Source organism: Thunnus thynnus, chromosome 19 (assembly GCF_963924715.1).
Source record: "Thunnus thynnus chromosome 19, fThuThy2.1, whole genome shotgun sequence".
NCBI classification, from domain to species: domain Eukaryota; kingdom Metazoa; phylum Chordata; class Actinopteri; order Scombriformes; family Scombridae; genus Thunnus; species Thunnus thynnus.
The window spans coordinates 18808390-18836187 of NC_089535.1; the positions used below are offsets into that span (position 1 = coordinate 18808390).

A 27798-nucleotide genomic window follows, 5' to 3' on the forward strand; every position below is an offset into this window, starting at 1 on the left:
GTTTCATGTCACACTGAGGTGCTTGATTTCCTCTTCACTGTTGACCAAACAGTCGCATATTAGATGTCTGGCATTTCCTCAGACATTATCTGTCCATCTGTCTGGATACATGACACCGGAGACAGAGATGCAGAGCTCCTCTCACTTTCAAACCCCCTTTTTCCAAAAGCGTCATAGATAGAAATTCAAGCGTAAAGTCTGTCAACAAGTCATCATGAAGAAAAGCTACTGAACTAAGAAGCCCTGGAGTTCATCAGTCTGATTTGTTTGCTGCACTGAACACTGATAAATATAAACACAGATGTTAGACAAACAGATTTTATTCAAACTGCGTAATCACTGTATTTTTATGCTCATACTGAACAAAAAACAACTCAGCCTGAGAGGCAGGAGACAGGAAGGAATTCAGTTCGACAAGCAGAGAACATTGATACTATCATGTCTTGTTTCGGTTATTAGTTTTTGCATCTGGCCACACTTATGGCTGATCTGTAAGTGCTGTGTGACTTGTTTCAGGTGTGTAAAAACAGAGAAGGCGTTTGTAGGCATTTCAGTGTGTTCTCTGACATTCAGAAAAATGCATTCACAGTTTTAGGTTTCTGAATTAATCCAAAACCAAACAAGGACACAGAAATGAGAGAAACTGTTTTAAGTGTGTTCAGTGTTTTTTTTTTTTTAATTCCTTAAACACTTGCCTTTTTGTGTTACTTTACTTACTACAGAGAGTGTTTTGCCTTTATAAAACACTACAAAGTTCCATCGAAAATGTCTACATAGAACTACTAAACACTATTTGTGAGCAAATCCCCCTCTTTTGCTTTCACATCAAGGTAGAATAATTTTACAAATTTGATTTTCCATTCCTGCGTAAGCCCTTCCATTTGCATCGTTTTGTATTTCAGGTATATTTGATTGAAAGCTGATCAGATATCAGCTGGGTGGTGCCAATTCTGTGCCAAGAAAAAGATCCTAGATCCTTGAAAGAATATACAGTAATAGACTCCAGTGGAGAAGAGTCTGACTCCTGGAGACTGCTGCAGGCTCTTCCTGGTTGTGTAACGCAGGCTTCTGCAGCTCAAATAAGGATTTAATAGCTTGTTTCTCTGACTTAACACCGGGTCATGAAAGCTTGTGCTGGCTGAGGAGCCTCATATTACCATCATCGCTGTGCACCTTACAAATGTTTGATACTTCAAAATAAAATGCAGTATTAAAGCTTTAAAACTTAGGGTCAGATCCTGATGAGATACACATTGGTCTGCTTTGTTGCCTATATACTTGAAGAATAAATTCACAATAGTGTTTCACCTGAAGACGGAGTGCCTTAGATTTTCTTCCATGGTTGTCTGCACTACTTAAGGACAACAATCAAGCAAGACTTCCTGGATCTTGTTTTTTTTTTTTTTTGCTTTTATGTTTATTACTATAAATGCCCAGTGTGTTAAAACAAATTAGTTCTGATTACACAAAATACAAGTCACAGGAATGCTTCAGTTGGCAAAATGGTCCTAGTTAACACTACACTTGAACACAGTAAAATACAATTAATCAACGACTCCATCTCCATCAAGGATTAATGCATAATAACCCAAATGAGACAAGTAAAAAGCTTTCTGAATGTAATTACAGATAAGGTAACAGATATCTCTGCCACTGCTTATTTTAGCAGGCGATTTTCCATCCACTGTTCCAACATCTGATTGTGAAAAGGACAAACAGCTCATGGAGAAACGCTGAAACACATTTGTGATTCTGCTATCTTGCAGTGTGCCGCCACCTTAATTTAAGTAAGAAAAGCTCAGCATCTACAGATGTACTTAACACTCACTAACAGGGACCTTCCCATATTTAAAGCTAATGTAAGTTATACGTAACAGCCATTAGAGTCATTACAATGCTAATTTCAATTTGTTTGGCGCCTATAATTCCCTCTATTGTTGTGTAAGTTAAGATTTTTGCAGGCTGAATGTGGCCGAGACTGCAGGGTCATTGTTATTACAAAGCTACGACCAATCGGCTCCGAATTAGCATGTGACTGATAAAAATGAAGGAATGTCATACATGCTCTGTTTGGCTGATTATATTTATTCCAGCGTATTGAAAAAAAAATACTACTTGAATTTGCAGACGTAAGGTACAATATACAGTAGTAAAAAAACAAGAGTAGTTCATTATGAGGTCAAGCCACTGTTTCTATTTCAGGTTGGCAGATGTCTTGTGTTACATTAAAACACTGCAGATTTCAGTTAAACCTCCATTCAAACACCTTGAGTAAGCTTAACATTGTTTTAACATGTCTTAACCCAGAGGGCTCGCTTCAAAATGACATGATATGAAAGTGAGACTACACTACTACAATCACATGACATATTTACTATTGAGGGGACCCCTGTGAGCAGGGGAAGCTGCATTAAATCTGTTATTGCGACCTGACTGCTCAACACATTACCACAAAGTTTCCGCACCAGCAATTTATTGTGATAATGTTCAAAAGGGAACTCTGTGGATACATGCTAGCAAAACAGGGTAGTAAGTCGACATAATAGCAAGCAAGAAGAGACTGATGATCCTCTTAACATGTGGATACATATCAGCAGTGAACAGCTTTATTCCATCGTTCACAGTCTGATGTTAAATCAATCAGATGACTGTGACCTCATTGTTTGAGACACAGTGACCCCTGAGCAGGCATGCAGTAGAGGGTAAAATCACTCTAACATACTTGTTTCTGCATATCATCAACTTCTAATTCCTAAAATGGAAAATTACACACCTGGAGCAAAGCAGACAAAGCAGTTATAAGATTCACTTGTATATTCTAAATAGTATCAAACTAAAGGCAAGGCGGCTTTACTTATATAGCACCTATTAAAAATGTATATGAGGCAAAGAAATGCATTACAATGACATTCAAAGACAGTAAGCAATGAACACCAAATTATCAATTAAATAGAATTTAAAAAATACATAAAATACAAATATACAAAAATGAAGTAAAAATTGAAAGTGAAAGAATCCCACAGTTTTAAACAGAATGCTCAAAATGCCAAAAAAATGGCAGATTAAGATGCTTTTTATGATCGAGGTTTCGTTTTCAAATGAACATTAGCCTCTCACAGTTTGACATGAAGTCTTATAAATTGCTCTTGGTATGCTTAGACTCTCTCTATACTGGCCAGGTTTGTTGCTGGTCTGGATGAAATCCAGCTTCTCCAGCACTTGTAGAAATGAGCCAAACCTGGCTGGACCTCAGCCGAGCAATACAAGGCCAAAGCTGTCCACAGGCTCCAGCACAGAGGATTAATAGTTCTGCTACCTAGTGTCACCTGGAACTTGTGGAAAGGTTTTGTGCAGCTTTGTAGTTTGGAAATTAATTTCTATTTGTGATTGCAAAAAGGAGAAATTATACAGTGTCTTTTCTTCTATTTTCTTTGGGGTAACCTTGCTTTTGCATAGAAATGTTGATTTAAAGTGTGCAGAACATAACCTGAAAGACTTTCTGGATTTAGTTTTAATTAAATTAAATTAATTACATTTGAATAAGTCAGAAGGACCAGTGTTTGAGCTAACCTGACTGTAAATCCACTTGTGTCTTTCTGGCTGCACTCCACATTTTTAGTGGTTTTAGTGGAATGTTACAGGTGAGCACCACACAGGAGGGTTGTGTGAGACTTTGCTGTTCTCCACAGATGTTTTGACCAGACTGACACTCAGACGGCCAAATATCTTGACGGTGTTACATATCTTCACATGTACTAGGAATATAATGAATAGTTGACTTAAACATCAACAGGAATTTCTTCCAGCTGGGTGATGTTTTTCAACCAACACTGCAAAGTTGCCCTCTAACATTCAAGTCATTGCTTGTCTGTAATCTGTCAAGTTAGTGTTTACTGTCTTAATGACAACAGGTTGGTTGTCACACTGGATAGCAGCTTTTAGAAATTGGATAAAAAGTCAGATTTAATGTACTGCAGAGGCAGATGGAGATCATTTTGAGACACTGTAATGCCAACACTTAAAGGTACCTTTTCCAGTTTTCTTTTAAACAAAAAAGTTTACATTCAGTGTTTCTCACTAAAACTCATTGTGTGTATCGTTGAGATCTAACAAACATGGCGGATGCATTTCATTTGACATAAAACATGTAAAGCCACTTTTTTGAATATTTTAACTCGTGCGATGTGTGATACAGTTTGCTAGCTTGCAGTCCACCCTTGTTTGCACATTGTTACGCTTCTTTGTGCATTAAGAACTGCAGGATGGGAAGTTTAGGGGTTTTTTTGGTACCGTAACTGCCTGTCTGGTATTGTAGTTGTCTGTTTGTTTGTCTGATGATTGCTGAATGGCACATGATGAATTTCTGAAAGAACTAATAAGTACCTAATATAAATGATATTAATATACTAGTGGTCAAAAATTCCACATGGTACCTTTACCTAAATGGTCAACATGTCTTTCGACCATGTCTGAAGGCAAAAGTGTTTACAGCTCATCTGAATGGTCACAATAGAAAGCTTGCTGTCATTGAGGGGCGAGACGCTACAATTGTTCAAAAGGGAATAATGTTGCACGCTTTCAGACAATCTGTCTTCGAAGGCATGTTTTGCTACGTTAAGTGTTGGATTGTCGGTTTTGGAAAGTTTAAAAAAATATTGCAGCCCCCCCAATTCAGTGAGCACTTCAAAGACCTTGTCAAATTATGCAGAAGAAGACTAAGAACTTTTCTCAAAGGGTCTTGTGAGGTGTCTTGTACGCAGAATTGGTTGTCTACCACTAAGATATATAATGATAATTTTTACTGAATTGGACATTTTCAGGCTGATGTTGTGTTGTCTCTTCCTATCATAAATGAAATAATCGATCCGTATTTATTTCTTAATGGACTAACAATTCACTGACATCAGCCTCCTTTTCTTCCCCAAAAGGAAAGTAGAGCTGAGTGAAAATGAAAATTGATCTTTTCTTGTACTTTGTGAATGAGAACAGAGATACTTCCTATTGAGAGTAAACCAGTTTTTGCCATCTTTTATAACAGCATTAAATTGGTGGTTTTAGTGTTGCATGGTCTACACACTGTTTCCCTCCAGCGTGTGAGAAAACGGTGTTGCAGTTAGCCAGCCTTAACAGCCTGAACTAGCTTCTAGATAAGATCTTTTCACTGGAACACATTTCATTTTGATTAATAGTTGTTGCGTCTTGGATGACTGACAGATATTGGTCTCAACACAATTGGAAATGTGATGGTCCGCTGCTCTGACTTGTTTTGCATCCGTAAAGGAGAGAGACAAAGAGATGTTGCATAAAGCTGCGGTGTGCGGTTGTGTGTTCGTGTAGTTCTGTCTGCATGTCTGTCTATATCTGGAACTATACCTGCAAGTTCCCTATGAAGCAAATAATGTTTCTGACATGTATGGGAGACATTTTTATTTCTCTTAAGTCAAATGATCATGACTTTGGGCATATTTGTTGCAATATGTCACATTAGTATAATCCTTGTGGTACTTGAATCAGTATCAACAGTGATAAAAGTGATAATAGGGCGTCATTGCTGCATGGCCTGCATATATCTGTCTCTCGCATTCAAGCTGAAGCACACACACACACACATAGATAATCACAGAGGTGTATGTAAGCTATTAAATGCATACGTGCTTTTAAGCATTTGTGCATGCGTCCACATACGTTAGGCCAACATGCGCATAAACACGTGTATCGGATTCCTCCCACCCAGAGTGAGCTCCACACGGTGGATGAAAGTTTCGGGTTGTTTCTACCCAAAGACTGTTTGTGTTTTGGGGGTTTGTCTGCCTGCGGTAGCTGAGATCATAAAACCTGTTAGAGCTTAACAACAACACCACTGTTTGGTCAGCTCATTTCACTTCCCGTGGGTCTTTCTCCTCCATGTTTTGGCCATTTTATACAAGTTTTTACAACCTTGGTGTTATTTTTATAGTTTTGGCCATCATTATGGATATTATAACTATTTATTCAACAGATACAAGGTCACAGAGACTCTGAGTAATGCAGTTTTACCATGAGGCATTGCAAACATGAACCAAATGTGTCTTTAGTAAGTGCAATTCCAAATGTTGCAAAAAAAGTAGATCCTATCACGTTTAACGCTTATCAGCAAAAATGTGTTTTTCAAAAATACTTCAGATATGAAATCTGTTTAGGTTCTTAAAAATACTTTACAGCTGGATTCCTACATTGTGATCTTAAATGCAAACCACTCTCTGTCCCCATATCTTTCAGCGGGTCACTCGTTGCTTCTCTTCCCACGGCACATCTTCCCCCCCGATCTTGACTCAGTGGAAATCTTTTTTTAGTACAGTCTCTTATTGTTTATGTAGCTTTGACAGTTGTTATTTTGGTTGTAACCTCACATGACGGGAGCGGGTTTATACGTATACCACGCTCAGTGAATGGGGAGGGACAGAAATCTGGACCCTCAACACATCTAGCATGTTTGGATGTTTTTCATATTTCGTTGGTTGTTTATAAGTCTGTGGTTGTGATGCTGTGGGTCGTGGCAGACGTCAGCACAACAACAACAACCACCGCTCTCTTTCCTCTGTCTCGCTCTCTCTCTCTCTCTCTCTCTCTTTCCTCTTTCCGTCTATGCACCTATGCTTATTGATCACTTTTTTCCCTTCCTTACAAACATGCTTCTTTCTTTCCCTCTTTTTATCTCTTTCAGCGTCTCCTTCATTGATCAGTGTTTCACCACAAACTGAGACAGTTCTCAGATGGTTTGGACACCAGTTCCTAATTTTCCATTACAAAGACACACTCTGTCTGCATGTGTGAAGTTTAGCGTTTGTATTGGTGACGGCATTAAAGGTTGAGGTTGAGCATATTGTGCTTTGAGTCATTATTTTTGTCTACTACAAAGGCATTGATGCAAGGGTTTACATACATATTAATGTGAGCGTGCATGGCTGTGTGCATGGCGTGTGTGCGCGGCCTGTTCAGTTTAGTTTGCCAGCGGCGCTTTGGTTGGGAGTCGGGGCCAGTGGTTTAAGGGAATTGCAGATAGTCGTAAATAGCGCAGTGTGGGTTTTTCATTCCTGCTGTCTCTCCCTATCTGACTTCGGCAGAGACAAAAGTTGGAGATTTATTTCTGGCACTGCTGTCTGCTGTTTTTGTTGTCCTGTGTTGAGAACATGTTGTCTTAACAAAAATCATCTCGTGTAGCGGGAGATTTGGTGTCTTTCAGCCCGAAGGCTGTTTCCTTAAAAACTGATTGAAAACAGGCCTTCAGAAAACTGTATTTCTATTTTCAGAACACCTGTGTTTACTCATTAATTGTTTTTTCTTCTCATTTAAATTGATACAATCTCAAATTGAAGCTATTTAGAGCATGGAATGTTAATCAAATGAATATCATGAATGATAAACCACCAATCAATATGCATTCGGTGTTTTAATTCATGAAATTCAAGCTTCCAAATAGACTTTCAATGTGTATCTATTTGCTGAGATCACAATTTGATCATTGGCATCACTGTAATGTAATTCAGAAAACCTTTGACAAGTCTTTTTTACATTTGTTTGGTGGGGCATTTACAAAGTTAGACAATATTAGAGTCAATCAGCAGATTATTTATTGGTAACTGTTTTGATAATCAATTTTAAAATACATTTTTAAGAGAGAAAGCCAAATATTTAATAGTTCAAGCTTCTAAATTGTGAGAATTTGCTGCTTTTCTTTGTCTTATGTGACGGTAAATTGAATATCTTTAGCTTTTGCAGTGTTGGTTGAACGTCTAAAGACACCACCTTGGGCTGTAGGTAATTGTGAAATTCTGACATTTCATGGATCAAACAATTAATTGATTAATAAAGAAAATAATCAGCAAATTATTTGATAATAAAAAGTTGTTAGTTGCAGCCCTAGACAGTATGCTAACATACAATACCATACCTTGACAAAACCTCAACTGTTTGCAGGGCTTTGTGTCTTTTGTATTGCTGCTCTGGACAATTGTAGCAAATATTTTTCTCCAGCTAAATAAAATTAAAGCTACATAAAAGTAACAAACTGCTGATTTGGGAAAATAGAGACTGTCCTCTCAAGAAAAATGAGTGTATCAGTCATTTCAGCAAATACCCCAAAACAGCAAAACCCCCTCCAGTTCTAGTTCTGTTAATTTCTCATTTCTTACCGAAAGTCAATGTGGGATACTTTTGACCGAAACCACGGTCTTAATCCTAACCATAACCTTAACAAAGAAGTAATTTTAACTCAAACCACAATATTTTCCCAACCATAACCAAGTCATAATTGTGCCTAAATATAACCAAATCTTAACAATAGCTGTTTAAAATCAGTAAACAGATTTATTTTTGGAACAGCTGTCAGATCAGAAGACACTTATATGCATGCACCAACAATGTTTCGTATTGTTTTGGAAAAAACGTTGGAAAAAAAACCCCCTAACAACTCATCGAGTAAAACAAAAAAAATATTATGCATTTACCTCATCCTGATCATTATCATAACAGGAAGAATCACAGCATTATACTACTGTAAGTTTTTTGTCCTTTACAATATTTAAAATGAGCGTAAGGGTTTTAGCAATGCTGTTTATGTGACCTTAGTAATGAAGCAGTCAGTGTAGGAAATCCATTAGTGACCTTTAAAATCTTGAAGAGGTGGAGAGGTCAAACTGTCTGACCTCACACCAGAAGTTACGTGTATACATGTGTGTGTCTCTGCTTTGCCCTCTCCTGAAATATGAAGCCTACTAAAAGAGTTCAAGAGATGAATACATGTTTTATTGCCTGATACTGGCAACTGAGGGACTGAAATACGGCCTCAAAATACTTTATTTTATTTTTATGTGTTTGGAAGCGTGTGTGAGAAAGAGAGTTATAATAGAAACTGATGTGTCAATAAACTGAGAGAAGAGGTAAACATACAGTAAGATGATACTGGTACAGAGATTTATCTGCTCCATTAACTAATAGTGACACTCAAAACCAGTTTTCAGGTGATCTTTTGGTGTCTTACAGTGAAGCGGTGTGAACACTTCGATCTCAGCGTGGTGCACACTACTGAGATTGAAGCCGTTTGTTTTGGTTGCAACGTGGCTGCTTTTTTCCATGTGCAAATTTGGCAAATCTTGATACAATTTTCTCCCCTGTTTGCATGATAACACACACACACAATGCGAGTGCTCGCAGCTGTATCGGTTTGAGTACCGGCATGAAACAGCTGGGCGGTGTTGTTTTTGACTCGTGCTGTCCTGAAGATTAACAGCGTTCCTTCAGTCAACAGACAGTCGAAGAGATTGATGGCTGTTTTCCTGGTGGCTCGCTGTGTTTTCAAGACCCTCGTGTTGTTTCTGAGTGGACTGATGGGCTGGCTGGCTGGCTGCTGTGTGGGGTTTTGTATGAGCGTGTGTGTGTGTGCAAGAGAGAGAAAGGAAGAATGATAGGTAGAAAAACAAAGGCAGGGAAAGTCTGTGAATGACAGGTGCCACCACTGTGTGTGTGTTCCCAATTGTTTGCATACTTATAAAGATCATTTAGCCTTTTTCTTAATTTAGCAAAAATGCAAAAAAAAATATGCTGTTTTCAGCTTCTCAAATGTGATAATTTCATGCTTTTTGGGTTTTGGACTGTTGTACAGACACAACAAAACATCTGAAGCTGTCACTTTTGTCATTTTTTCATTATTTTCTGACATTGTATAGACCAAATGATTAATTAATTAATGAAGAACGTCATTAGCAGATCAGTCAATAATGAAAATAATTGTTAGTTGCAGTCCTACACACACAAGGTCAAACTATAATATGAAGTTAAAAGTTGACCACATCATGATTAGAGCTGCAATTAATGATTAATCTGTCAATTACTTTTCTTTAATCAATGAATTAGTCTATAAAATGTCAGAAAACAAACCCCGAGCCCAAGGTGGCATCTTCAAGTTGCTTGTTTTGTCTGACCAACAATCTAAAACTACAGACATTCAATTTACAATTATATAAAGCCAAGAAAAACAACAAATCATCACATTAGAGAAGCTGGAAATTTGTCATTTTTGCTAGATTAATGATGATTAATCAATTATCAGGTTTGTTGGCAGTTCATTTTTTTGTGAACTGACTATTCATAGACTATATCTGACCCTTTATTTTATGGATTATTTCTTTCAATTTTCATTCATTTGTCATCAGTAATGGTGTGAACATTTGGTGTGTGTGCGTGCGTGTGTGTGTCTTTTTAACAAGGGTGTGTTGGTTGGGACTCATGTACAGCTTGTTCAGGGTGTAGTGAGGCAGGATAGAGTGGGGGGTTTGAGAAGTTGACATTTCAATCACCACAATCCCCAGTACGCACACACATTAATACACACACACACACACACCCGCACACACACATACACACACTAACACAGACCTCCAGCCATTTGGTTTGAGGCTGATTCCCTTTGACAGCCTAAATATTTGGCTGCGTCCGGGCACCAAGGTAAATGCACCCCGCAAGAATGTTTTTACAGGGCAAGAGAGAGAGAGAGAGAGAGAGAGAGAGAGAGAGAGAGAGAGAGAGAGAGAGAGAGAGAGAGAGAGAGAGAGAGAGAGAAGGGGTGGGAGAGGAGAGAGAGGTTTTGGACAGAGATGAAGAGAGAGAACACACAGAAACAAAGTAGCAGAACTGTATTCACGGCTTCATATAAATGTGGTTTGTGTGTTTGCCGCCGGGCTCAGAGCAGTCAGTGTGATCTACGTTGATCAAATGTTCACTTTCATTTAAGAGAAAGGGGGTCACACTCTACAGCAAGGACACTGAGCGTGATTTTTTACAAAGAAAACAAAATCAGTGTAGCGCTGACTATAAGCTGATTAATCCATTAGTTGATAACAAATCTGGTAATTAAATAATCTTTTAACTTTGACTTCATGGTCTCCAAAAGGGAAATTTGTCCTACAGCAGGTGAAATGTAAAATACCCATAGATTGACATCAGATTAGGGTTGAAAATAATGATTAATTTCATTATTAATTAATCTGTTGATTATTTTCTCAATTCATCGATTAATCGTTTCGTCTATAAAACATCAGAAAACAATAAGGAATGACAATCGCAACATCCTAGAGCACAAAGTGACATCATCCAATGTTTTGTTTTGTCCAGAACAGTCCAAAACCTCAAAACATTTAAAGACCAAGAAAAGCAGAAAATTCTCAATTCTAAGAACCCAGAACCATCAAATGTCGGTGTTTTTGCTTGAAATATTACTTAAATGATAAATTGATTATCACAATTGTTACCGATTAATTTCCTGCTGAAAAAGAAGATTAGCTGATACATAATGAGCAGTTTGATTGGATCATGAGGGATAAATTGGCCTTTTAAAAGTCATTTATCAAGTGAAAAATGCCAAACATTCACTGGTTTTAGCTTAAATGAGAGGATGTGTTACTTTTCTCTTATTTATCATTGCAAGTTGATTATCTTTAGGTTTTTAACGGTCAAAAAAGCAATTCTGGGACATTACCGTGAGCTCTGGGATGTGGTAATACTGTCCTCTGACATTTTATAGATGAAAAGACTAATTGAATAATCTGAATAATAGGAAAAGTAGTCGGCTGAGTAATCAATGGAAATAATAAAATTAGTTGCAGCTCTACATCAGTGCCATGTCTGTTTCAGAATAAACCCTAATTTAAATATTTCCTGTCTAATGAAAACCATTTTTTTCATGCTCATTTTGAAGAAAAAGAAACTCTCTGTATGCACACAGACTTCAGCTGTCTGGCTCTGCGAGAGATTTGTTCATGTCAACATTCATTGATTGAACTGTTCAAGATCAAAAGGAATAGGATATACTGTATCAATTATATCAGAGGATGGATTTTCTTTTTCAAAAAGAGGAGGGAAAAACAATTTTTGGTCATCATTATATTCAACGATGTAGTCATGGGGATTTTTCTCTGTGTGACTTGGCGAGGAAATCACCCTCTTTCTTTATTTCTTTTTCTCTCTTTCTGTTTCTTTCCCGTGTATGAAATCTAGGCCCCGTATTTCCTTTTCTTTTGTCTCATATTGGAAAATTAATAAAGCTATCTTCAAAGGTCCACTTTGAGCTCTGCAGAGGCAGCAGTAATCCACGATGATGAAGCATTTAAACACACACACACACACACACACATATGCTCACGTATGTATGGAAGGACGCATACATGTACATACAGACACACAGAGAAAAGGCCTAATCTTGTACAGGTGTATACACACTTACATGCACGAAAAACACACACACGCAGCGAGGAGGTCATTAGTGACCCGAGGAATGCAGGGGTCAAATCTTAAAAGACCTGGCTGATAGAGGGGATGTATAGGATCAAAGGAGAGAGGGAGAAAGGGAGGGAGAGATGGATGGAAGGAGGGATCGGAGGAGAGGGAGGGAGGGAATGTACAGGATCAAAGGGGAGAGGAAGGGAGGGATGAATGATAGGAGAGAGTGAGAGTGGAGGTTTAGGCAAAAGGGGGAGGAAAGTAAAAGAAAATCCGCTCAGGGAGTTGGAAGGAGGGAACGGAGGAGCGAAAAGGGGGAGACGGGGGAGGAAAAAAAAAAAGAGTTAGATGAGGCAGGATAGAGGGACAAAGTGTAGAAACAATACAGATAACTCAAACTGACAGGTGTGTGTGTGTCTGTGTTTAAATGGTGGGTTTTCAGCCAGAAAGTGAAAGCTCACTTGTGCAGTGGTGAAAGATTTATGTGTGTGTGTCCATGTGAATGGGGAGTGTCAGTGAATACCTGCTGAATGAAACTACTTTTAGCATACGTTTTTGTACACCCATTAGACACTCAGGTCATTTCTTTACAAATGTATTTAAAATAAAGGAAAAATGTCAACAATTAGCAGCATTTTTTATCACCAAAAGTAAAATTCCTGCATTGCAGTGTGGAAAAAAAATGCTCACTGAAGATAAACAACTAAGAGCCAAAAAAGCCAAGGTTCTTCTGCTTCAGTTATATTAAGAGAGTATTAAACCAGAAATGTTTTTTGAATTTCAAATACCCACCAGCTGCAGGTTTCAAAGGTGGCTCATAAAATTTTGGAGCTTACTTCTTTGCGGGTATGGCTTCTGTTGGCAGCTTGGATTCACAGCAGTTCCAATGGATCCAATGTTAACTCAGAACAAAAATAGTGTCCAAATCTTCAAATCTTATTAACAGAACAATGATTTCCAAAATGACCACTAGCGCACTTTCTAGAGGGACTGAATTTAACGATTGAGACCATAATGACTGATAATGACTATAAAGAAAAGTGATTGAGTTAGTATTTCCAGAGGGAAGTTTATGCTTTTTGAATGGAGTCAATTGGCGCCAGGGATTTTTTGGAGCCACCGTCTAGTGGCCATCTGTGGCATTGCACTTTAAGGTACCTGCGCATTGGCCTCGGCCTCAAGCCGTGGTAGCTGCTGCTTAGAAATAGCACATATAGCACATAATGATTTACTGGCGAAGTGAAAATTATTTGGAACAAAGTGAATATACAGTTAAATGATGGAGAAGTGCATCATTCCGCTGGAAATGTTTGAGAAGGGCTGCTGTTTTAATTCATTTTAATGACTGCAAATCCAAGCTGATTACGGCGGCTGTCCTTCAGTTTTCAGTGAAATATTCAGTTAAGAAATAGAAGAACACAAATTCGATTGAGGGTCTCAATGCAGTAAACCAGAAATTACCATTAGCCTTCGCTAGCGGGTTTAGCATTAATGGTCTCAATAAAATTACCATCTTATACCTACTTGTCTGACCAACTGGAGCGTATGCTATTAACCACATCTGTCAAAAACATCTATTCATCCTACCACAATCCATACCAGATGGTGTCAGTAAAACATACAACTAAAAGAGAAGGAAAAGGATGAAGAAATTAAAGCATTTTGCAGTGGTTTATAATCTCAGGGTGAATGGCAAACTGTAGGAAAATGGTGCGTGAAATTCTGTTTTCAAATTTCTATGGGTATGTGTGGACACAGCCAAAGCTGCTGAATAGGAAACAAGTGAAAGTGATACCTTTTGAAGTCAAACATTGACGAGGAAGAGAGTTGACTTTTATTGGCCTCTGAGAAAAAGCTATGTAAAAGCCTCTTTTTGAATTCATTACATTTTTGTGCACTCATTCAATATTTACTGGATCCCGTGTTTGTTATAGTCAGCCTAAAGTCTTAAACTAAATCAGGTGTGTATCTGTATCTGCTCCCTTTATGTGAAAACTTTGCCTCACCTTTCCTGGAAGATAAAACTAAGGACAGGTTACTGTTACTGTAAAAGAAAACAATGCAGTCAGATGACCAGGTGTCGGTGTGTAAACGTAGGATTACCTGAGGACGACACTTCTGATAAAGAATTCTCAGAGTCACTGCTCTGTAAAATCGGGGCTGTGCTTTTGCGCTCCTGATAGGACCAACTAACATTTCACTGATAACATCACTCAAAAGTAACTCAGAATCTCTATCTCTGTCTATTTCTGTCTGCCTTCATCTCTCTTCTCCTCCTCTTGAGATTCCACCGATAGCGTCGGCACTGACAGTCCATTTCTCTTCCGTGTTTCTATTGATTCGACTCTCTTGTTTCTTTCTCCACTCATTTCTGGTTAAAAATCATAGATTATTCTCCTCTCTGTCTCTTGCCTCTCTCTCTCTCTCTCTCTCTCTCTCTCTCTGTGTTTATGTGTGTGTGTGTGTATGAGAGAGAGTATTACTCTGATAACATCACAGAGTCAGGAGGAAACAGAGGAGCTGTTGGAAGTCTTTATTTGTACTTGGGAGATGGCCAAGGCTCATTCAGTTGGCTGCAAGTGCTGTGTGCGTGTGTGTATGTGTGTGTGTGTGTGTGTGGTGTGTGTAGGGGGGGGGGCAGTGTGTGTGTGTGTGTGGCTGTGTGTCTCTGAGCACATGGTTTGTCAACATTGTGGACAAGCTACTTTTGAAACACTTGTTTCAACCCAGAGACATGCTTTTCTGCTCACACACACAATCAGTCAGAAAAAAAAACAATGAAGAAAACACACATAAGCAGAATAGTCATTGCATGCAGGCACACACATGCTGCTCTTTAGCTTGTTATTAAAACTGAATTGGAGATTGAGTTATTGAACTATCCAGTGCCAGCATTTGAAATCAGAATAACTTCAATTAGCCAGAGGCTTTGCCATACAAGGAGTTTATCATGGTGTTTACATGCTGTTCACATTACACCAGATTCAGTGTGACAGGACCTCACATAGAGTTTAACAGCTGTAGTTCACACTATACATTTATATACAGAACAAATGTGTTAATGACACACTGTTGCTTAAATACCTCAGGTTATCTTATCTTTACTTGTTATGTTTATGATGATTATGGTGGCAGTGTTAAGGTTGAAATACACCGAATTGAAATTGAAGTATAGCACTGCAAGCTGCTAGCTGTTGTGCTGTCATCATGTCCTGCTGTTGAAAGTGCTCTTTCTCCTCACTGGAGCTGTCAGATTTAAAGCAAAGTAATTTGAATGAATTTGAACTCAAACATGAATAGTTAAAAAAAAATTCATCCCTGTTATGCCGGGATCAGACTACACAATAAAGGTCCGACCTGACAGACGAGGGGCGTCGGGAACGAAAAAGATTGTCAGATGTGACGGTTGCTTGTTTCATCCTGTGAAGTTTGTCATAGTGGGAGACAACAGATGCCTCACGATGTCCTGATCAAAAGACTAGCATGTTTGACAGCTCCTACAAAGTGTTCTGTGACACTGAAAGCACAAGAGAGCACAGAACACTTTCATGCAAACAACTGTAAACATTGCAAAGTGAAAGAGGAATGACGTTATTAGTGCTGCCTTCTTCTCGATCACCTATGTATCTCCTGCAGGTTGTGAAAGACAGCAAGCAGTGATTGGGTAAACGTGTGTTTCTCCTATATCTCTCAGCCAAGTCATGGCAAGAATTTATGCCTCAATTATCACCTAATCTAACACAGTGACCACCTTGAAAGACAAACATATTGCATAATTCAATCCTGACATTAGCCAGTTAATAAAGTCTTTAGTGGTGGCTCCCAAAATTATACTTTAACACATACTTCCCAGATGCTGTGGTGTTATGATTATCTGTTTCACACTGTTCACTATTTTTTTCTTTTGCATTACTGTGGTTGTTATGTAGGGTGTGTATATACTGCTTTACTGGAACTGTGTGAAACAGGTTGAAATTTCTCACTTCTAATGATGCCACTGCTGGCAGGTTGACAGTTGGCTCCAGTGCTTGCAGTTTTTCCACTCAATTTGAAACAAAATTACTGCCATCTTTCCTTGTAATTACAGTTCTCAACAGACTAATGATTTTTATGACTGTTGGAAAGCGATCCACCATTTCATAAATGCAATTAATGTAACCACTCCTCAAAGATGCTCCGCTAAGCAAGCTTGCCACTTTTCTTGCAAATCCTAAGCCAAGCCAACACACTCCGGAGCGAGAGTTTTTTCAGCCGAGACCGCTGAACACTCCAAATCTCCACATGTGGGAATCTGAGTGTGATGATATTTGCTCTGGATGCACACACCCACCCCACTCCATCTCAACAAGAGGGAACATTTCCATGACAAAGGACAATTATTGACTTTCATTGGCTCAGCTTGCTTTGATATCAGCAAGGGGTGTGTCTGCGTGTCTGTGTGTGCATGCTGGAGGGGGCGGGATAGGGGGCAGCAGTGGAGGAGAAGAAGAAACAGGGGGACCTGATGAAAGGAGCCGAGTGGGAAAATGCACCCACTGACCCACAGTGCACTAACAGAAGAGGAGGATCACAGCAAAGAGAAAGAAATCATTCGTTAAGGTTTTCTTTCTTCCACTTCTTCCCTCTGCTTCTGTTTTCTGTATCTTTCCTCACTTTCTCGTTTGTGTTTTCCTCCTGTCTATCTCTTTCCTCCCCTAAACCTCCCCCCTTTTTTAAAAACTCTCTTTCTTTTTATCTGGCTATGACTGATCCTCCCCTCTCCCCCCCCCTCCTCTTCTCCCTCCTTCTCCCTTCACAGCCATAATTTAAGGGGCTGAAAGGCACGGCGAGCGGAGAAAGAGGAGAAGAGAGAGCTGAGAAAAAGGGGAGACCCTGCAGATGAGGGCCTTCCTTCACGGACGTGGCACAGATGTGAGGGTGTTTTTGTGAAATGAGTCGGGGAGGGGCGGCGATAGGCTAATTTGCGTGGCATAAAGACGGGGCCCTTTTCATATGCAGAGCGCCACTTTGATGCGCGGCCGATGAAAGCTGGAGAGAGCGCAAAGGAGAGGAGAAGAGAGGGTGACGGAGGGGTTCTTTGTCCCCTGACAAGAAGGCATCTGCTCCACGCTGCCCTCCTCTCCTCCTCTCCTCTGCTATACCGAGGCTCCCACAATGGGCCAGCCGAGAGGGAAAAGTGTCATCAGAGCACCTTAGAAAACAGAACATGAAAACAGCCGCTTGGGTTGGCCTGATTGGCGTACGGGTATGCATATCAATAAAGAATTAATTTGACACAAGACCTAGAAGGGAGTACGAGTGAACACACACACACATAGACAAATGCGCACACAGATGCACACTGAATTGTTAAAACATGCAGACATACTTTAGGCAGATTTACATAGTTCCACAGCTGACAAAACACATCTTCACTTCGATGGATTGGTCCTGCTGAGAAACAAATAAACCATACAAACTTTTTGCAGAGTGTGAGGTGTGCATGTGTTTGTGTCATGTGCTGAGAGGTGAGTGGCAGTGTTTCCATGTGTGCATGTCTTAGTCTCAGTGTGTGCGCAGACCCTAGGACCCTCAGAGTGTGTGTGTTTATGTGTATTTCTGTGTGCATGTATGCATATGTGTGTCCTCGCGGTGCTGATCATAGGCGGCAGGCTCACCAGGGCCCTCTCACCAAACACTGGCCAATTTCACGCTCGCACAAAAGCTGAATCTCTGCAGCACAGCCGAGAGGCTTTGGCAGGAAAAACCTCAAACTGTCTTCTTTGCTTTAATAGTTAGCTCAGTAAATCTAAATCATTTTAACTACATTTTGGAGTTTTTATCCAAATCACATCTGTGTTTCTCTCTCTCAAAAAGCTGTAATGAAAAGATATAATGAAATCAAAATGATCAAAGATGTATCTTTGTGTGAATTTTCCAGCAATTTAAATATTCTTGCTTAATCCTAATGTATCAGTTTTTGTGTGCTAGCAGCATGGCTCTAGGGATGGTGATGCCAATCTTTCAGGTTGTTGGCACTGAAATATCACAGCCCTGTCATGGATCCCCATGAAATTTTGTGCAGACATTCATGCTTCCTAGTGCATAAATCCTTATGACTGTGATCCTCAGACTTTTCATCTAGCGCCACCAGCAGGTCAAACATTTCACTTCACTTAAATATTTCCACATCTACTGAATGGATTGGCAAGATCTGGCGCTGATATTCATGGTTCCCAGACGATGTATCCCAATGACTTTGATTATCTCCAGACTTTTCATGCAGCGCCAACATGAGGCTCATATTTGTGGTTTTGAGCGATATGTGTTGACTATTGAATGGATTACCATGAAATTTGTTGCAGACGTCCATGGTCCCCTCAGGGAAGCCAATGAAACTAATGACATTCCCATCAGCCTCAGCTGTGGTTTGTGTTTAGTGTTGTTAGTACGCTAATATTTGTCAAGATGCTGAACTTGGTATACATTATACCCGCTAAACATCAGCATGCAAGCATTGTCATTGTGAGCAAGTTAGCATGCTGAGGTTAGCATTTAGCTCAAAGCACCACTGTGGCTTTAAGCTAATTGATGACTCAACTTTCCACTACTTCTGGTGCTGCAGCCTATTTTTATCCACCCACATTCTTGTTTGCTGTCACTTAATGTCACAGCCTTCATTTATAACTTCTCATCAGACCTGGAAATATGAGCAACATAACTTCCTTGAAATTGAGTGAACATGTTCATATTTTACAGTTTTAAGTAGTGACAAATGTAGATCTGAATGTGTAATCATGAGCAAACACTTGTTGAATCAGTATGAGTATGATGTTTAGGTGGCCAGAGAGCATATGAGTGTTCCATCAGGGTAAAAAACTGGTCAATAATGGGTCGTCATTTTTTCATTCCAGGTGATCTTTGCCCTGAACCAGACGTTATTACAGCAGGAGTCTTTAAGGGCAGGAAGCCTACAGGTCCCATACACAACTGAAGACCTCATCAGGCACTACAACTGTGGAGATCTCAACTCCATCATCTTCAATCATGACACCTCACAGGTCAGTCCCTCCAAATGTCTGATGGTCTTGTCTTGTCTTGTCTTGTCTTGTCTTGTCTTGTCTTATCTTATCCTGTCTTATCTTATCTTATCTTATCTTATCTTATCTTACGTAGCAGTAGACTTAAACTACTTTCCTACTAGTTAATAAGCCAAGAGTCATTTTGACCCCTTGACCTTTTGGAGTGTCCCAGTGACACGACCCTTGACCCTTTACGTTCACCCTTACCCCTCTGACGGACCTTCCATCCCCCACCTACCCCCCCACCCCCTAAGTGCTTTATACCATTCCCAATTTGGCTCTTTTGTTTTCCCTCTGCTCATTTCTTCTTCATCATTTGCCTGTTTTCCCCAGTTTGGGGTTCTATTAATCTCAGTGCCCTAATACACCCTATACCTCCATTTTCTCTACCCAAGGTTCTCTCTTCCCTCTAAATTCTTCCTTCTATGTCCATCTCTCTTACTTGCATCTACCTTCTCAAGCTCTTTGCTTCCCATATCTGCCTCTTGATATTTTTCTGCCTAGCAATCCCTGGGAACCTGCATCAGTCCAAACATTTCGTCTTTTGACATTTTTAAAATGTGTTTCACTGTAATTTGCATAAAATTGCATTAAATTGCATTGCATTAAATTTGTGCAAATTTTGAGTAGTTAGAATTTATGGGGTTTTTTTGTACAACCCAAATGAAAGCTTTTCAAAAGACAAATCAGATGTAATCTCCCCTACCTTTTCTCCTCAACACCTTTTGTGGCTCGACCGTCACCTTTTCAACTCTAGGTCCCGAACTTCAATAATGTGACATTGCCACCCAGTGAGCAGGTGACCGCCCAGGAAATAGACAGCTACTTCCGACAGGAACTGATCTACAAGAGGAATGAAAGGATGGGCAAGAGGGTCAAGGCCCTGCTAGAAGAACACCCTGATAAGAGCTTCTTCTTCGCCTTTGGAGCAGGTTGGTGTTCTCTGATTGGTATAAACGATTAATCAATAAAGAAGGTATGGAATAAAAGGATATAATTTATCTGTCCATTTGCAAAGTTGGTGTTGGTTAACTTTGCTGGTGTCAATATGTTGTGTCTTCCCTTCTTTTTATAGCCTTTCAGCTACCCGTCATGTGCAAACTATAACATTTTTTGCCTACTGCTACACCAGGTCAAAATTCAGTCAAAAATATACTCAGATTTCCCAATTTTCAATTTAATGTGTCTGTGACACTTAAGCATCAACTCCACAGTTGCTAGTGTTTCATGATAAAATGTCAGACAAAATAACATTTAGGTCTTTACTACTCTCTGCTCACTCAGATTACTCAAATTACTTTTATCCGTACAACAAAATGAATTAAATTCCTCTCTTTGTTAGCAGAGCACTTCAGCAAAGAAGTCTGTGCAGCTTAACAAACTCATGTAGAGAGAGTGAAAACAAAGACAACTTAAGAAAGTGGGGATAGAAATCCCAGCTGAACAGAGAAGTGCAACTCACTGATTAGCTTCCTCTTTCTAATCTGCAAGTCTGTACAGATCCTTTCAGATATATAAATTTAGGAAGTTTACATGTAGCTGTTATGAAGCTGCTGTTAGGTCAGGACTGTAATATAGATTGCACTGAATCCAGGTAACCTGGTGTTGAAATCCAGGTCTGCAACTGATAAGTGGCCTAGCAGACTAAACCACTGATCTACAGCTGATGGTCTTTATCAGTTTAGGGCCCAAATAAAACAGAGTTGTGTTGAGTCTCTCTCTAAAGCGGATGCTCAATAAAACATCCCTTTATCAGTTCAGGACCGACCAGAAACTGGCACATGGCCTGTTTGAATTCCTTCACAGTTTTAGATATGTCAGTTTAATACTTTGAATTCCTCTGTAACTATGCGGCAACCTCATAAGTAACAGCACCCCCAGCCCCCACCCCCATTAAGAGACATGATTTAAAACAGGGAGGATAAGGAGAAAAGATCAGCAGAGAAGATCCGTCAACAAACACTTAACCATGGATGCCTCTGTGTATGTATTCATGTTTCTTGGCTGGGCGATGTATATCTAAAGTAGACAGCCTTTGTCCTGTTGGAGTTTGTTTGGCCTCTGGTTGTTCATTCAAAGCATTGTTCACACTTAATAAAGAAGAAGAGGCCGTATTGTAATCATTTACACAGGCAGGTTTTTGGTCTAGATAAAGTGAAATGCTCATTTTTTTATATCACTGTCATGCCAAACAACTTTCCATCTCAGACACCAACATGCATACAAAACCAAAAGAAAATCATCAACCATAACACTACAAATTGACATTCCAGAAACGTGTTTATGTGCAAAAAAAAAAATAATGGAAATGCTACAAGCATAATGTGTAAATGACATCTGCAAGTTAATTACAATTTCTCTGAATAAGTAGTTTTGGTAATTATTGCCAAATGTCTAAAACTTTATTTTATTTTGTTTCTAGCAGTTTCTAGTACCTGTATCAGGAAACAGGCATTCAGTAAGAAATTATTTTACAAAAGGACATGTACAGAAATCCAGTATTTTTCATTCATTCATTTATTTGTATTAATGTGTTGTAAATATTTTTATTGACTTACTCTCATACTCATACTCTCATACTTAAACACTTTACACTACAAAATTACAAAGTGGAGTGCTTCATTTAATACAATATATATAGAAGATACAAAATAGTAAAATTTGTTGTTCATCACAAAAATTCAGAACCTCAGACTGAAATATGTTAACTTTTAAATTTACTAAGTGGATCTATATTCACTGAAACCATAAAAGCCTTGACAAAGTGCATATTTTTACAGAGAAGGGAATTTAAAGGTGTACTATGCAGGATTTGTCGGTTGATGTTTGTAAACACAACATTCAAAGTTGGCCCCTTCTCCCTGACTCGACCAGAAGGGGAGAGAGAGAGCAGCGGTGGTCAAGCGAGCTAGAGAGTGAATGAAGAGAGTGAGCAGCACTGGCGAGAAGAAGCCATGAATCAGATAAATAAGATGTTATTTTCTGATTGTTTCACAGCAGTTATGTTCTTAAGTACAAATAAACACACCTACACATCCGCACAACCCTGCAGGAAGTCGCCACATTGCCGAATTTTGTGTGAATACAGAGCTTCATCTTGTTCGCTGTGGCCTCTCTGCTCTGCGTGTGTGTAGGTCAGCTGCACCCTCAGTCAAGCAGTCACACAGACCCGCAGCTCTTTATACATCCATGACACAGAGACAGAGAGCAGAGTGGAGCAGAGGAGAGAGATGGAGACAGCAATGTAACCTGGTCGGTACGCTACGAGTCGCGACCACACCTGCGTGCTGTTATTGGCTGGGGGCTACATACCCACTGCCCAAAGGTTGACATCCAGAAACTTCCCGAACACAGGAAAATAAAAAGAAAATAAGAGAGTACAGGCAGAGGGCATAGTCTCTGTAGATAAATACACTGCCACACACTTCTAGTGAGTCATAAGTGATGGTTGAGAGGGATTATTTTTGTATAGTCTATACATTGTTTTTTTTAGGAAAATCCTGCATAGTATGCCTTTCACACTTAGGAAAGATTTTGTTCATAATGGTTTATGTATGGGGGAGAGAGGATCAAATTTTAGTGACATCAATTTCATAGTCAGATTTTCCTTAGGATGACATTATCAGAAATGGCTGCAGCCAAAGTATCTTTGGTCCTTTCGCAGCAGAAAAGCAGCAAGCTTTGAAACAAGAAAGGGGGAGAGAGGCCTTCACAGTCTGTTGGTTTCTAAGCTGGCAGGAAACAGCTGAGGAAAAGCAGACACACACACACACACATGCACACACTCACACACTGAAGCCCTAACAAGGCGTACATTTCACGACAAGTCCCTAAGGAGGTGCCTTTACAAGGGCTTGGTCTAAAAAGGTGTGTGCGTGTGCGTGTGTGTGTGTGTGTATGTGTGTGTGAGAGCTGGTGAGTGAAAGTGATATGTCCAATCAGCCCAGAAGCACTACTCTTAGACATACGGAGGGCAGGTTGGGTCGGCGTGTACAAGGAACGGGATGGGGCACATTAGGGTGCATGCACATGTGCACGAACACACACATATGCACACATGTAAACACACACATGCCCCAGCCCCCAAGCCATACCCAAGACAGACCGGGGTGAAATGTGTCCTTAATTATCCCTGGAGGGGTCAGAGGACACACACACACATACACACACACACACACACACACACACAGATACACACATATACACACCACAATGGAGGCCATTATGTCGGCATACTCAACTTTCCTGTTACAATCAGCTGTGAGACCAGTCTTATCGCTGACCATCTGATGTCTCAGGACATGAATCAGTACACATTCAGGATATGATTATTGTCTAGTCAGCATTTTGTGTTCGTGTAGGTCTTGTATTTTCTAGCTAATAATGTGCTGAACTGTCAGTGAAGAAAGAATCAGATTTTTTTTAACCTTATATTATAATGCTGCAGGCTTAAAATGAATTCTGATTACTTGAAAGTCATCCAGACGTAACTTCAAACTAAATCAGATGGAGAAGAATTAGCTCTGTGTTTTTTGAAAGAGCAACCACATATTTAGCATATTTGTCCTCCCGAGTAATGATCCCATTAGCCTGCAGGGGTTGGCCTGCAGATTCCTGACTGACCTATGTGGAAAATTGTTGAGGGTTTTTCATTTTTTGCCTTCAATAAGTTTTATTGCCACAACAAGTTAACAAAACAGTTTATGCATGATAATTTATTCCCTGTCAAATTGCCTGGTTGGATGCCGATGCTGCTTTGCCAAAGGAAACTAAAGATATCACAAGAGTCGAGCATGAAAGTGTTTGGGTGTTCGGATGATTCTGGAAGCTTTGCATCTCAGCCTACATGTTTGTTTGTCAGGAGTGATGATAGAAAGCTTTTGAAAGAGTACTGATAAGGTAAACTCTGTAAACTCTATGCCAAAAAGAACATGATATGATGATGATCCTGAATTATTAGTCTTTTTTTTCAATGAAACACATGTGGCTATTACAGTATTTGGTGCTGCGGTAAAACAAAATGCTCCTGGAAGACAATCCATCAATCTGTATTTTAATAACTTCTTAATGTGATATGAAGCAGAAGTGTTATGAAATCATAATTGAAAGAAGCTGAACTACACGCATAGGCTACAACAAAAAGATGAAACAGTAGTAAGAAAACTGGATAAATGTGCTGTTTCTCATTGTTATCTCTGTCTATTGGAAAGAAATATTTTGTGATTTTTGGGGGTTTTGGAAATTGTTGATGGAGAAAGCATTAATGGTCGACAGTCACACACTGCCAAACCAGAGCTAACGTTGTCTAACCCTAAATGATTTCTCATGTGCTTACAGCACAGACACACACACACACACACAAACACACACACACTCACAAACACATGCACTAACACGCGTGCACACAGGCATGGCCAAGGATTCATTCTCTCTCTCCTCTCTTATCTTTGCTTTTACATCTATCTGTTTTAACAGTCCATATAGAAAGTAAAAAAAAACACACACAGGAAGAGGAATAGTACACAAGATGTGGTTTATTTGTTAGTTTACATGCTGCTTATTAAAAATGTGTATGTTTTGGTTAGATGTGATCTCTCTCTCTCTTTTGGTAGCTGAAACAAGGCATCAGACAAGGTAAAAACAGCATTAAAAAGTCATGGGTGAAAGAATGAGTAAACGATGACAAAGCAAAACTAAAAAGAAACTTCATATGGTCCTGTCCTTATTTTATTTTTGGTTACATAAGAGTGTAAAATGGTGAGACTGGCACTGCTGAAACTTCATTCATCTAACCAGAGTGGTGACGAGGCCGTGCCAAATGTGTATTCTAACAATTTGAACTGAGACACTCAGGGCGACCTTATTATTTGCCATAATGGCATATATCACAGTAATAGTGACAAATATAGTTCAATCTTTAATAAGGATGCAACTAACAATTATTTTTATTATTGATTAATCTATTTTTTTTTCATGATTAATTGATCATTTGGTCAATAAAACATCAGAAAATGGTGAAAAACAGCCATCACAATATCTTGGAATCCAAGATGACATCCACAAATGTCTTATTTTGCTCAACCAACAGTCCAAAACCCCCAAATATAAAGTTTACAGTAATGCCAGACCAAGAAAAGCAACAAATTCTCAAATTTAAGAGCATTGTAATTGTAATCAATTAGCTACCAAATTATGCACCTCATATATAAAACTCTTCACTCCAAGATTTGAAGATATTGATTCTTTGGTTGTTTGCAGACTCAGCGCAATTGGGCCTGTGACCACTTTTGCATCCTGACTCTTGCTGTCAGAGAAGCTTTGTTTTTCCAGTGATCTGGTCACAGTAGTGGTCAGGAAGTCAACAGTCAAGCAAACAGTAGTGGTCACTGGCCAGCACACAAACGTACACACACACATACACACACACACACACAGACACACACACACACACACACACACGCACACACACACACACATCTTTCTCTGTCTGTCTTGCCCCTTGTCTGGACACTTGCTCTAATTCCTGACCCCTCTTTTCACTGTGTATGTCTTCATCTCACCATGTTGTCTTGTCCTGAGACTTTTGAAGACTGCTTTTTTAGTTTCATTACAGAATGGATCCAGACATGTATAAAGAGAAAAAGAGGGACTGGGAGTTGATAACAACTGCTTACAACAATGTCACATTTATGTAGCACACACCCACGACCACCCAGTAGGTGACATTATGGAGATATTGCAAGATGATTTATGGAATAAGAAAAATGCAACACAAGTTCCTTATCATGCCCGTTCCTTCTTGATTTTATTTAGGATTGTTGCCAAATGCTGAATAGCTTTCAGCTTCTCGGCTCTAAATTAAACAAAAAAAAAGGTCAGTAAGTTAACAGAACCGTTGCCTCAACCTTTTTTGACATCCACATCCAAAATGTTTTGAATAAAAGGACTCTGATAGCAGTTTTGGAATTTGGCAAGCTTTCAGTGATCTGCTTATTTTTGTTCAGCAACATAACTCCAAACTGCTTACACACTAGAGGATATTTCTGACAGATAAAATTTGCCAGTTCTTACACTTTGTCAGGAATCGTTTGAATCTCAGCAAGCCTGCAGTGATTTCAGAGGAGCAACTTAGAGAACGTAACATGAGGGTAGAAATATGAAGGTTTTTCTGGTTTTCCAGTGTATAACTAAACCCCTCCTTTGAGTATTAGGGTATTGTCATGCCTTGCTATACTTTACTGTGCTGTAAGTAAATACCTCCTAGAAATTTGTCTTTTCCCCCCATCTGTTTGTCTGAAATACCACGGCCATCACTCACCATAAATGATGATGTTGAAAAAGCGCCATGTGCTCGGACAGGCATATGGAAGCGGTTATTGCTCCGCTCTATAGGTACAGTAACCCAATCCATGTACACAATCTGAACCCATGTTCCTTTTATAATCTCTGCCATACCATGGCACTCCTGACTTTAATAAAATGATGTGTTTACATATCGCTGAAGGCTGAGGGCTCCGTTTCTGCCGGCTCTTACAAATTCTTGTCTTTTTTTTTTTTTCCATCCACGCATCCATGTTTCAGTCTCGGCCCCAAGCTGCTTAGCACATCATGATTCCCCTCAAACTCCGCTCCAAAACCACAAATTTAAATATTTGCGGCGGTGTAATTGCCAGAGTGGTTGACAAGCTCTAACGGTTACTGTACTTTGAAATGTCTGACTCTTTTCACAGACAATTAAGGTTTGCCTTTGGATCTTTTGCTATTTAGGTTGGTAGGGCCACGCTAAAGTGAATACCCCTTGGTTAGTGAGCTGTTTAATGCGGTGGGTAGACTTTAATGAATGGATGGTTTGGCCTGTGAGCTGTGGCTCATGACAGAGGTTGACATGAACTCATAACTCACACGGAGCACCTTTACTTGTCAGTGTGTGGGTAGCTCTCTGTATTGGAGTGGGGAAATAGTCACTTAATGCACTGTACTTAGTGAATCCAGCGTGTACTAACAGAGTCAAAGTCATAATAGTAAATACTTAATTCATGTTAAAGGGGGTATTTTGCTAACTGCCTTCTGGTGCAGAGTTATCGTTTGAATCTGATCCTAGTGGCTAGTTGTGGCCCTGAACATATTATGCAAGAGATTAGTATTGTCTGCCATAAAAAACCCCCATGAACAAGACAAAAGAACAAAACAAAGAGACAAAAGATCTGTCTTTGATATTGAAATTTATTACATCAAACAGCAAGTCATTGGCAACCCTTTTAACCAATTTGGTGCAATACTGAAACTGTATTGTGCATTGTCCCTACTGAATGAGCAAAAGAGAAACAAAAATAACCAAAATAAATGTGTTTTTAGTGGACATGGTAAACAGTATTTTAAGTAAAACCACTGAAAAAGTTTAGCTTGTTGTCACAAAATACCCATTTTCGACTGTTTTGTACACATTAAGGGATTATTTTGCAAGCTGTTTTAAGAGATTTCATAA

The 27798-nt window shown here is 39.4% G+C and overlaps 1 protein-coding gene across 1 annotated transcript in view; it reads left to right on the top strand.

The window, feature by feature from the left end:
* Positions 1-27798, top strand: part of trabd2a (TraB domain containing 2A) — a 65865-nt gene that overhangs the window by 10020 nt on the left and 28047 nt on the right. The window contains exons 3-4 of the mRNA XM_067574970.1: positions 19146-19292; positions 20071-20245. Of these exons, the coding sequence (XP_067431071.1) occupies positions 19146-19292; positions 20071-20245 (322 nt within the window). The remainder of the gene's footprint in view (positions 1-19145; positions 19293-20070; positions 20246-27798) is intronic.